This window comes from Stigmatopora argus, chromosome 1 (assembly GCF_051989625.1).
Source record: "Stigmatopora argus isolate UIUO_Sarg chromosome 1, RoL_Sarg_1.0, whole genome shotgun sequence".
NCBI classification, from domain to species: Eukaryota; Metazoa; Chordata; class Actinopteri; order Syngnathiformes; family Syngnathidae; genus Stigmatopora; species Stigmatopora argus.
Window position 1 is genome coordinate 17,857,597 of NC_135387.1, and position 13,080 is coordinate 17,870,676.

At 39.6% G+C, this 13,080-nt stretch overlaps 2 protein-coding genes across 2 annotated transcripts; one reads left to right on the forward strand and one right to left on the reverse strand.

Annotated features, from left to right (window-relative positions):
• The first annotated feature begins 348 nt into the window (after window positions 1-348).
• Window positions 349-1,981, forward strand: LOC144083584 (uncharacterized). The gene has a single exon (XM_077611564.1). The coding sequence runs from the start codon at window positions 398-400 to the stop codon at window positions 1,910-1,912; it is 1,515 nt and encodes a 504-aa protein (XP_077467690.1). The 5' UTR covers window positions 349-397; the 3' UTR covers window positions 1,913-1,981.
• Window positions 1,982-2,240: 259 nt separating this feature from the next.
• On the reverse strand, window positions 2,241-10,538 carry arhgap1 (Rho GTPase activating protein 1). The gene is made up of 13 exons (XM_077608609.1): window positions 10,451-10,538; window positions 7,619-7,835; window positions 6,965-7,063; window positions 6,782-6,869; window positions 5,977-6,108; window positions 5,785-5,871; window positions 5,598-5,696; window positions 5,414-5,521; window positions 5,244-5,320; window positions 5,091-5,168; window positions 4,648-4,776; window positions 4,473-4,576; window positions 2,241-3,778 (listed from the first exon to the last, which is right to left on the reverse strand). The coding sequence occupies exons 2-13, from the start codon at window positions 7,740-7,742 to the stop codon at window positions 3,611-3,613; spliced, it is 1,293 nt and encodes a 430-aa protein (XP_077464735.1). The 5' UTR covers window positions 7,743-7,835; window positions 10,451-10,538; the 3' UTR covers window positions 2,241-3,610.
• Window positions 10,539-13,080: the final 2,542 nt, after the last annotated feature.

The following is a 13,080-nucleotide window of genomic DNA, read 5'->3' on the forward strand; positions in this document are numbered from 1 at the left end:
TATGTAAAATGATTGAATTCTGATGCAAAAACAAAATGTAAGTGGATTACCAGTTAAATAGTCATTTCTAAATACATGATGGTCCTCATCATAATCACTGCAGCACCACAATAACATTCAAACACATTCTGTTTTCACTATCATATTACAATTTTTGTGATGTCATCAAGCAGTGTTTGTGTGATGTCACCTTTTAGAAAGAACATATCTACGACTCATTTATCGTTTCAAGGATTGGACCGTCGTGTTGGACGATGTCATGCGTCTCCTTTTTGTCAAAGGCGCTTTGGAAACAAATGCTATTGGCTCATTTACAACCGTTATTGTAAACTTTGGACAGTACGGTTGGATCTGTTAACATCTTATCATTTCTGATGAGTGACTTGCAATTGTCAAGATGCGGAAAAAATATCACATATATAATTGCAAGACCCCATCCAGCTGTAATCAGACTTTTAATTCGTCGGGGGAGCCGGAAAACTACGATCGGTACCTGGAACAAAAGAGGGCCCAACGCGATGAAGCCATGACAATCAAGCGGTTGGCTAACCTCAAGTTGATGGAGTCCATAGCAGTCCAGGAGAAGAAAGTGAAAGGTCTCGAACTGGTCCTCAATCGGCAGAAATTAATTAACGAGAACTTCCGGGAGATGGCAGACAAGAAATTGTTTGAGGAAGGAGTCCGATTTACCAAAATGAACAGGTTCAAACTGATGAAACACGCCGAAATCGAGAAGCTGAACGAGCAAATCGGAGAAATGAAGAAGGAAATTCCAGAGATCGAGGACACGCTGAGCAAGTACGAGCGCTACAAACGTAGCATTTTCAAATTGGCCGCCTCGGACAAAGAGGAGAATAAGCAGGTTCTACCGGACCACGATCAGATCCTGGAGCGTATGGAAAACCTGAGAGAGCAAAACCAGTTCCTGCTTCCTTATGCGGTCAAGAATAATTACGCTCTCCTTGGACAACAGCAGAAATTTGAAAACACCAAGAAGAAGAACGAGCAGGATCTGGAGCACCTACGAACGGAGATCAGTAGCGTGAAAGCTAAAATTGCGGAGGAGACCAAAACCTCCTTGAAAATTTCTCAGATGGTCAAGCTTTACAAGGAGAACCGGAATGTAGAACTGGAAACGGAACTGGATTCGCTGACCGCCAAGGTGACAAAAGTCTATCGCTCCTGTTCCACCTCCACTCATTTCTTAAACCCACTAAAGAAGATGAAGCGTGTGGAGGAACAGGTCTTCGCCCTCATGGGGAAAATTGACAACATCCCTAAGGATCTCCTCAAGAAACTGCAAGCCGGCTTCTACCGGCGCCGACTGCAGGAAGAAGAGAAGCGCATCCAGAGGGAAAGAGAGGACAAACGCTTAAAGAGGTCCCAGCAAAGGACGCAAGAGACCAAGCAGAAAACCCCCAAAAGCGAGCCCAAAGACCTCCGTCCCAAGCGCGTCATGATACGTTACAAAGTGAACGCTCGCCCTAAGGCGGCCAAAAAGGCCCACGCCACCGAGAAAAAAGCCAAAACCTTCGAAGACGAGATCTGGGACGACGTGGTGCACGCCGGAGACGGCGCCTGCGTCCTCCTGCCTCGGCTCAACGCGGACAAGGCCAAGTCCGCCAAAAAGGCCAAGGAGCCCATCGTCCTGGCCGTGGACGTGAAGCAACCGCGCAGGAAGGCCGCCAAGGCCGACTTGGAGCAGACTCACTTGCCCCCCATTTCAGCGAAGGAAAAATCGGAGGATGAACTGGTGGCGCCGCCCTATCCCATTTCGCCGCCCTCTTACTCGGACCCTCTTGGACCGCTCCGCGTGGCCAAGCGTGAAGCCCCTTCCTTCCGTTCTCAAGGCATCAGTAAATCTTTGCTCTTCCAACTGGGCCGGAAAAAAAGCGAGACAACCTGGACGTGAGTGGTGTCCTCGAGGGGACGACGACTCGTTCGTTCCCAGGTTCAAACGAGCAAAGTCCCAAAAACTTTTTGAGTCGGAACAGCTTCTTAAGTTGGCATTTGGTTTTGGGAATGGATTCGATTTTGTTCCCTGTTAACCCTTTGAAGCACAACATGGTTCAAAGTGAGTTTATTTTCTATTTTTCTGCCATAAATTCATTTCAGAATTCAAGGTGGTTCAATTATCTTTTCAAATCATTCCTTAATTCATTTTTTTCCCTAAGCACGTCAATACATCATCATTGATGATAAAAAAAAATCACTTCCAACTTTCAAACATGCAAACTTCATGGATTTAATCAGATTTCTTTTATTATTTCGGTCACAATATTACATTATTTAATCATCACAAGGACTAAATATCAAAAGGATGAAAAATAAAATTGAGAAAATAATCTTCGGATATATCAGCCTGGGAATATGATCATTTCTCCCAGAGAGAAAAAAAATACAACTGTCACCAGGACAACTAATTACAGTACAAAGATCACTAAATGAGACACCAATGTCATTGCTCAGCAAGTGTGAAACTTCAATGGCACTTGTTTGAGGTTCTCAACTCATTGGAACCCCGTTCGTTAATTCCAGGTTAATGTAATGTCGGCCTCAGGCATATTTTGTTTTAAAATGCGTTAAGTCACTCACAAAAATAAACATTTGGATTTAGTGTCCTTTACAAACACAATCTCACTCTCTTACAAATTGTACAATATATATTTATAACATTGCAACAATTACATGTAACATTACATCATTGGTAACACGAATCACAAATTCTATTGGGTCTCAAGAAGTTTACACGGTTCATTTAAACATATAACAGGCTTTTAGAACATTTAAAGTTCATTGTAGTGTTTAAATTACTATACTAAGGGACACAAAGATTTTGAGGGGAGATTTCCTCCTTGAAGACAGCAAAGAAAAACTTTTTTTTCCTCTTCCAAATTTAACTCAAAGGCCTCAGCTATCTTTTTTTATGAGGATTTTGATCCCTGGAAGACCAGAGGATGAATATAATCCAAATATGACAGCATCCTTAATGGCACACGTTGAAAAAAAAAAAGAAAAGTTACAAACAGAACCCACAGATCAACCACAAAACCCAATTAAGACACATGCATGGGGCGACAAATCCAAAAAGCACAGATGGTTGGAGGTGAATATAATAGTACATCTATTTTTTCGTTTAGTTTTACACAGCAAGATTGTCCACAACATTTGGTACCATTATTTAAAATAAACCTGAGGGTTTTCACGAAAACCACTTGCTTTTCTTCATTGGGATTGGGATTTCTTTTTTTGCATGACAGAAACGGCACATATCGACAAGAGCAACACACGGAACAGTCCGCATTTTAATTCCAACCCACTAAAATTGCACTGCTGCAATTTTAACTGGAATGTTTTCTTCAATATTTTGTCTTAAATTTTGCGTTTGTTGGTCTCTCGAGGTCTTAAAAGTGAGCGCTAACCACACTGCCACATGCCCAATCAGAATGCTGGGTGATGAAAAATACATTTCAAATCATCCAGGAGATGTTTCTTTTTTCAGCGTGCATTTTTAAAACAAGGCTGTGTGGCTATAAGCGCTAGGTGACGGCACACACGCTATCAATGTTGTGAAGCCTGCAATGGCGATTTAAACAACAGGAGAACACGTTTAGACAAAGATCAAGTGCTGCTGGTCCAACAGGCACCGGGTGAAGTTATTGATTGGACCGATGGCGCTAAGTGACATGGCGTTGTCCCGCCCCCAGAGTAGGTTTGGCCCAAATACCACAGCCAGGTTGCTGTTGGTCATCTTATTCACATCACTTTTTGCTGTAACCTGTTCAAAGCAAGACAAGGAAAATATTTGTATAGCACAATTCAAAAAGAAACAGGTCCCAGGAACAGTTGGATTTATTTTTCACTGTTGCACAGGACCTACGTGACTTTTGTGATTTCAAATAGGAGGGCTAGATTGAAACGGCTGTGCTAGTTTCCATGAAAACGAGCTTTGCGAGGCACTTTTCAAGTGTGTCAAAAGGAAAGCTCGTTTTGCATCTTAAAAAGGCTGAATCTGCTTAAAGATAACCATTTCACTCATTTTCTCCAAGAATGGCTGATTTGATATTAGACCATAGTTACTACCATATTTACTCGCATATAAGCCGCTTTTGTCGGAGTAAAAAAATGAAGACTGACTTGAGGGTACGGCTTATATGCGCATAGAAACACGACTTGCAAAAAAACTGCAATTTGACAGCGCCATGACACGATGACGTCACGACAACAACATGGCGCCCATGCGTGCGCCGTGACGTCACGACGCAAGCGAATGCCAATACGGTGATTTATTTCAAAATAGAGAAAAGAAACAGAAAAAACGCTCAACAAAATTTATTTTGAGGTCTGAATGAAATTCATGAAAAAACGTATCTTGCATAAAACGCAAAAAAAGGACTATTGCCCATAAAGTGAATGTTTGCTGCATGAAAAGCCGGCTGGAGGAGGAACAAAAGTAAGCCATGAAAATTTACCTGTGCCAGAAAAGTGATTAAATATCTAAGGGTGGCGTAGTTCTCCTCTGGCAATGACTCCAGCAGCGTCTTAATGACAGTCACCTGACTGTCACTGGCCACAGCTGGACCAAAACAAACCAAACAGTCAGTAACATCATCCACCAACATTTCTGAAAGTACATTGTACACTCACAGGCAAAATTGACAATGTCATTGTAGAGGTGGTAGGTGAGCAGTGGCTCTGGCAGTTCTCTCAAAAACGTCTTCAAAATGACTGCCGCCAAGTGGACGTCTTCCATCTCTCGGAAGTTTACAACTTGGCCTAAAAAACAAAAATGCAAATTTTTTTATTAAGTTATAAGAAATGTGTTTCAGGACACAGATACAAAGTAGAAAAATAGATACATCCATGTTCTGTAACTCATTAATTTAATGTACGTATCTGCATTTGCTATGATGGTGACTTTTAAAACAGCGAAGAACATTATAAGGCACACAATAGTTGAGCTTTTTAAGTTCCAAATCAGTCTGCTTTGAAACAAAAACAACCAATGAATGCAATGTTAACCCATGATTGATTATTGATAAGCACACTACCTTTCTAAAAAATAGATGCAAAATGTTCATCGATATTACCCGAATTATATCGGAGCTGAACCTCCTTCACCAAAGTCACGTTGGCAGAACGCCGGAAGATTCCCTCAATTTCCAGACCTGACAAAAACAAAACTTTAGATCAAACCTAAATAACTCCAAGAAAGTAGTAATTATCTTTTGGTTGCAAGTCACCTTGCTCTGATAGGAAACTTATTGTGTCCCTCATTACCACCGGAACAGCATCTCCATCTGGACTCGTCTTTCGTAACCTGACATTGACGCAAACACACATTGCTCTTAACTTGAATTCCTCTGACAATGGAGATGGGGTGATTGATATGAAATAAAAAAATGTCACTTGCAGGTCAAGTGGGACCCCAAAGACTTGGTTGGGGAGAGGCGGACTGCGAGGAGGTGACATTGGAGGTCGGGCGGTTGGTTTTAGGGAGGCCCGCAACTTGTCGTCGTAGCTGCACACACAAGGTGATTTTTGGCGGCAATGTAAACAACCAAACCGTGACGGCTGCATGACCAAAAAGTTCTTACTCTTTAACGCGGGCTGGAATGATGAGCTGCTCACACTTGACTACGTCCTCCAGTTCACTCAAATAGCTCACATAGTTGATTTTTCTTCCGAACTTAAAGCTTTACCCAAAAAAACAGGAGAAAAAATGTGATAAAAATAATAATTACCCATAAGTCAATGGGCTCTACGGCTGAAGCAACACAATACCTGATGATGGGTTTGAAGAGGATCAGCAAGGTCTTTATGAACATGGTTGGATGGACAATGTACAAGGCTTTGATATTCTTCTTGTACCTGGCATGGGGAAAAACAACCCCCACGATAAAATAACCAGCCTGAGAAGCGTGACTCAAGTAACATCATGTAGTCAGGACTGACGTCGCTTGCACACCAACTTACTTCCTGTCAAACTCCCTGTAAGCATCCCGAAGCCAGCTGAGTGACGGCTTGTTTTCGCTGGTCAGCCCGTGATGAAAGTAGATTAGGGTGTAGTCACTTTCCACATACTGGTCCAAGGTTCCTTTCAGGTACCTGCAACGAACCCGCAAACAGCAACTACGCTAAGTAGAAAGCTGGAGAGCTGAGCACAAATTCTAAATACAGTGATCCCTCGTTTATCGTGGTTAATAGGTTCCAAGATTTGCCGCAATAGGTGAATGACTGGGATGTAGGGACAGTGTTTTTTATGGTGTCTATTTAATGTCATTTGGACTTTTAAAATCCTCTCTGTACTATTATATAACTCCTGAATGTAGACACCAGAGAAATAATGTCCAATTGTGACTTGCCTTTCTCCCTCCCATTTCATGTTTGCATTATTGGTCCCACACTATAAACATTTTCTAAAGATTTGACGTAGCCAAGTCCCGGTGTGGTGAATCCGTGAAGTGGGTAAGGAATTACTGTACAACTATTGCTCTTTTATGTCAGTGAAAATTGATCCTTAGTTTGAGAGACTTTCACATGCATCATGTGATTTACTCCAACCTCTGCAATGAAGTCACCAAGAAATTAAATTAGTAATTGACCTATTTTGATTTGCAAATATACACGGTCTGCCTTTGATTTGATTGGCATGTACACGCAAACTATCAAATAGGCTCAGTCTACTACTTATTATACCAAGAGCAGTGAGCAAAGGAGTAATTCTATCCCCAAGGGGATTAAAGGCCATGAAATTTGGATGCACAATGGATTGACTCACATCAGCAGTTTGTGATGATCTAGCTGATGCTGAGCAGGCATTCTGCAGGCGTTAAAGACGATCACTTTTCTGCCAAAGTTGTCGTCGCCTTCAAAACAACAACAAAAAAGCAATACAGTTGGGAAAATTTGGCTTGCAAAAGATGAGCGCCGAATGAGAAAAGTGACCAAATAGCCCACCGACCGGCAACTTCGATAATTTGATGCCGTGCGATGTCATAGAATGGATGGTCCCAAGGCAGGTGGGGAGAACTGGCATCGAAACGCTGAGAGAGGTCCGTCTCTGATTCAAACACATCAACACTATTAGAATACACTCGGCACACTTTAGCATACATTCATGCGTTTTTGGGAAAGTGAAATTGAATTAAATATTGGTAAAATATAGTACTAAAATATATCCAGCTATGGTTTTACCTAGAGTTGTTATTGTTTGGGTTTTATCTGATACCGGTTACTGCTCTGTTCTGGTGCTTTAATAGCCCAGTTTGACGTTTATATTAGATTAGAACTTTTTTTCCATCCCGTATTCGGGAAATTTCTTGGTTGCAGTAGCAAGGCAGACACAAGACACACAAGACATTGTAGACCTAGGTAAAAAAACTGGAGCCACACAATTTTGCAAACATTAATTCATTGTTAATTATTGTTAATAAAAGGAGCATCTTCAATCGTTCTTTTTTTGCGTTATTATGTATCAAAAGAACGGTTGAATGGCGGCGTGTATCTTGAAAAAAACCTAGAAGTTTTCCACATCACTGATATCTCAACACACTACTGTGCCTGTATTTTATATAGACACATTTTATTAATTCCACTTTAACTTTGCCTCACTCACCAGACTTGCTGAGAGTGGACTCGTCTGCCGGCCACTGCTGATCCTCTAAGGTGGCCAGCTTCAGGTGCCCCAGCTGTGCCGTCGTCGGGTCCTCGCTTAAATCCACTAGCAGCTCCGAAGACATTGCACACTGTAGGACGGCGTGGCACGCGACCACTCAAGCAACAGAGCGCTGGAGAGACGTACACTCAAACCCACAAAAAAATGGATGGAAGTCCTGAAAGAGACAACTTGGGTGATCTATAAGCCTGATGTGACCGTCAATAAATGCAGCTGTAACAGGTTCAAATCCTACAATCGTTCATTGTGTTCTGCTTTTATTTGAAAATTAATCTTAAATTTGCTCTTCTCATTTAATCGTTATTTCTTCAACCTCTGTAAAGGGCTACGGATAAACCAAGTATATATGAATGGTGCTCTACAAATATAAATAAAGGTAGCCTTACCTAACTGAAAGGTTTTTTTGTTTTGTTTTGTTTTTTAAACCTCTCAAGTGTAGCTGGAGAAGGTGGCCAAATATTAGGCATATTTTATGTGCTGATTGTGGCATTACAGGCAAGCCCAATTTTGGATATAGCATTGATGCTTGATCTCATTAGATTGTGCATGTGCACCACTTGAAGTGGTCGATGGGAGCAAAATATACCGTATTTACTCGGATATAAAATGAAAATTGCCTTAAAATCGGGGAATTTTACAATTTCTCACATAAAAGCCGCCCCCTGATTAATACTTTTCACCTCCATATTCATGGTTTTAATAGAGTACAAATGTGGTACTTTGAAGGGAAAATCCTAAGAAAAATCCTCGCACGTGGTATTTTTGAGATACTGTGTGAAGCAAAAGCACATTATTAGGGTCAATATCACAAGGAATTAATTCATCCAGTAATGGTTGTTTTCTTACTGCAAAACAGAAAATAACTAACAAATAGTAAATGTTATTTTGCCGACATCTACTGGTGAAAAAGAGTATAGCAGCTCTTGTGCGCATATAAGCAGCACCCTTCATCATTCTTTTAGTTACAAATACGGCGTATATGGGAGAAAATATGGCACTTCAAATTCCAACGTCACTGCAGCTATCTGCTCTAATCACATTCAGTTCCCGCTGCACTCAGTCAACACACACACATGGACATTTCCCACCGCCCATTAACAAAGCGTTCTCATCCTGTAGTGTGTGGCATTATGCGAGTTGACACATTGCTCTAAATAAACGCCGTTACTAACCAACAGGCATAGGCCATGTCACTATTGCCGACCAACCACATAGACGCACGTATGTGGTTGGGCCCTCACAGCTCCCCAACAAACACACACAACAGAAAATGATGCAGATAGTGCAAGATTACTGCACAGTCCAGAGGAAATGGAGAGCATTTCATTTTTTTAAACTGTAGTAGCGAGTCGTCATTTTTTTAAAATTCATACACGGCTAGTTTAAATGGGGGTGAAAACTGGTAGTGAGCACTCATTGAAAATGAGTAAAGAATTATTTTGAATAGGATGGAAGAATTGCTGATTCCATTTCTCAGAACAACAATGCCCTTTAAAGCTTAAAGTCATTTAGAATGAACAGCATCTCTGCTTGGTTGCAGTCAAGTATAGTGCACTTTATTTGGACTCAAATTACTTCTAGACATCCATGTTGTATGCTGCTTATCCTCATTAGGATCCTACTGAGCTACAGCCAATTCCTGGAGTTACACCCTGGATTGGTAGTTAGTACGTCGGCCTCACAGCTCTGGGGTCCTGGGTTCAAGCCCAGGTCGGTCCACCTGTGTGGAGTTTGCATGTTCTCCCCGGGCCTGCGTGGGTTTCCTCCGGGTACTCCGGTTTCCTTCCACGTTCCAAAGACATGCATGGTAGGCTGATTGGACACTCTAAATTGCCCCTAGGTATGAGTGTGAGTGTGAATGGTTGTTTGTCTCCTTGTGCCCTGCGATTGGCTGGCCACCAATTCAGGGTGTCCCCCGCCTCTGACCCGAAGTCAGCTGGGATGGGCTCCAGCACCCCCGCAACCCTACTTAGGATAAAGCGGGTCAGAAAATGAGAGATGAGATTTACATTTTTTTCAACAATCCTAACATGAATGCAAATTACACACAAATTACACGTGTAAGTGGAAGTCAAACTGAACCTCTGAGAAAAATGTGATAACATCACCGTGCTGTTGATTCAGACTATGACTTGACAATCTTACAAATTGCATTTATGAAAATAATAATAATTAAAAAAAAAAGATGCTGACTTGTGTCTCAATTTTGAGACACAGAACTTCAACAGTTTCATACAACATGCGTATATTGCCAAAATGAATTAAAAAAATAAAGGAGTCGACATTATTTTGGGGAAATTAGTGGCTTAGAGGTCAGCATGTTTGACTCGCACTTCTACATTCTCCAAATACACACACGGCTGTTTATGAAAACTCCAGTCCCGGGTGTACCCGCCCAAGTCATCTTGGAAAGACTCCAGTTTCCTTCCGAAACACGAAACACATTATTGTACCATTGAAATGACGTTGACGACCAGAGGCTAATGAAGCTAACATTAGCAGCACTAGCTTGTAAACACATTAGGACACCGGACATCCTCAAGATGCAACCACACCTGCTAGAAATCAAATTTGTACACGTCTTAAAAACACGTCATTTCGTTCCTAATCACGTTTTCTTCGGGTTGGCAATCAGTAAAAGTAAAATATGATCGTCGCAGTAATGTGTCCATTGCAGAGCTCGCAATCAACAGTGAAACAAGGCAAATGCCATTTCATTACGTTCATTAAAAAAAAAGAATAGTAGTAATAAGACAGTATTTTTTTATTCACCTGGGGAGCTTTGTGATGATTTTTTTCTCGAAGCACTACGATCACAACACATACAAGCGGTGTTACACCTTTTCCGCTTTTACAGTTTCAAAATAAATGCTTCCGCTTTTTTTTTCAAGAATCGAAGCACAATTATAAATATGAACGCGAGCACATTTTTGTCCATATTAGAACAAGTGCGATATGATTTATCATGTATTTGTATCGAATGAACAAAAAAACTATATAATCTCGTCAAAACACGTTAACCTTCACAGTATGAACATGAATAACCATTCATTCTTTCATTCAATTTCCAGACCACTTATCCTCACAAAGGTTACGGGGGTGCTGGAGCCTAACTATGGGCATCAGGTGGGGGACACCCTGAATTAGTGGACAGCCAGTCACCATGCATAACTAGTGACGCCATAGACATCTAATATTACGGAATCTTATTGCATTGATCTAAAAAATAATTTTAAAAAAGCCCTGACCGCTTTTCAAATTAATGTATTTTTGGGTTTGTTATTTAGTGATTTTTTGGGGGGGGGAAATTCCGCTTTTCAAATTAATTCATTTTCGAGAGTTTTTAAAAATAATAATTTTCTTCTTTGTTTTTCAAATTAATAATTTTCCTGGGTTATTTTTTAAAATTAATTATTTTTGAAAACTCAAATAATTTATTTTTTGGGGGTTCTTTTTTGAATTATATTTTTCTTCTTTTGTTTTTCAAATTAATAATTTTTCTGGGTTGTTTTTTTAACATTAATTATTTTTGAAAACTCAAAATTTATTTTTTGGGGTTCTTTTTTGAATTGTATTTTTCTTCTTTGTTTTTCAAATTAATTTATTTTTAGGGTTGTTTTTTTTATGAATTTCTTATTTATTTTTCCTGATCTGGCCGCTGGGGAAAATATCAATTATAAAAACATATATATAAAGATTAAAAAAAACGAGCAAGTAGCAGTATTTTTTTACACATCACTTTGAAATCATGGGTGATCTCGTCAAATGTGAATTTTTTTTATATGAAAGGCTTTAATTCGGAATTAGCACATGAAATTGAGTAAAACTTGATATATGAGTGGACCAGTACCTGATAAAAGTGGGACTTTTGAATGATAACTTGCTGATTATATTTCTTAAATCCTAAATTACAGTCGCAGAATATCTAGGTGACAAGAAACATGTCATTGCCTGAAATTATGGGGAAGTCACATTTGAGTAAATTCCACTCTTTCTGCATTGCTGGATTAACAGTTAGGTGGCAGGTTTCCTGGGATTGTGTAATTTATGTAAATGATGGTGAGCCCCATAAAACGAATAGCAGAAACCAGCCTTTTTAGCAGAAGTAACTGGAACCAGCCTTTGTAGCAGAAGTTACTGGAACAAACTTTCTAAACTATCTAACTGAGGTAATATATTTACACTATTCCATCAATTTAGCCGAGTCCTAACTTTTTTTATGTAGCAATTGCTGCTGAGGACCAATGTAAGCAAATTTTAATGGAAAAGTACAAACAAAATTAGGACATTGTGCAAAATGTAAATGATAACGCAATACACTAACTTCCAAATTCTTTCATGCTATATTTAATTGAAAAGACTAAAACTACATGATATATCATGTTCAAACTGATGGATGTTTTTGTTTGGGAAATGTTCTCTTCTTTTGGATTGGATACCTGCATCAATTTGCCAAAAAAATGCTTCATGAGTCTTTAGCTCACATTTTTTTTACTGAGAGATGTTAAATCAAAAACTTATTTAATATACCCCCCATGATTTTCTGTGGTACCACAGTGTTACAGATGTTATATATATAAATGAAAAATATACGTAGAAGCTAGGCCTGTAAATTTTGCATTCTTTTTAGAATCTTTGGCAATCATTACTGTGATTTTCTTGCAAGATTGCAAATCTAGCTCTAAGTTTCACAACAGTTTAAATTGACCAAAACGACTGAGTCAACATTTCCCTTGCATTTAGAATCCAAACTGCAACTTGGCACATTTTTTTGAGAGTGACACAACGCTTCAATTGAACTGCTGCGGCCATTGGGTGATACTGAGAGAAAATATACCGTAACTGCTATTCACAAGCTTTGAGGACATAGCCAACATTAAATAAGACTTTCATTTGTTGCCACTGACAGCGTTAGATGTCCACCCATTCCCCCCCCAAATGTCACACATTTTGAAATTATAGAATCTAAATGTTTATGACTTTTGGTGGACTCATACGTTTTTTGGGGGGCAAAATTTCCATACAACTTTGTTCGCCTTGATTTCCCAATTTATTTTTGTAATTAATATGAATTGGATAAAAAAAAATGTAGTACGAAACGCATTTTGAAATTCAAAAATTTGAATCTCTAAAATCAATTTAATGAACAGATTTTGTGTTGAAAAATCAACATTTTGTGTCTGATGTTAAAAAATGCAGTTGTTTATAAGGAACCCATATTTGAAAGTACTAACTTATTTTAAATTTACAGTGCCAAGACAAACAATGAGAGCTGCAATTTGTGCCCTTCTGGTCTTGTTCGCTTTCTGTCAAGGTATGAGCCATTATGCAAAATTCAAGTCACAAATGTATGGGGCAAAGAAATATTTGACAATACTTGTTCATCGCATTTCCTTTCTCTT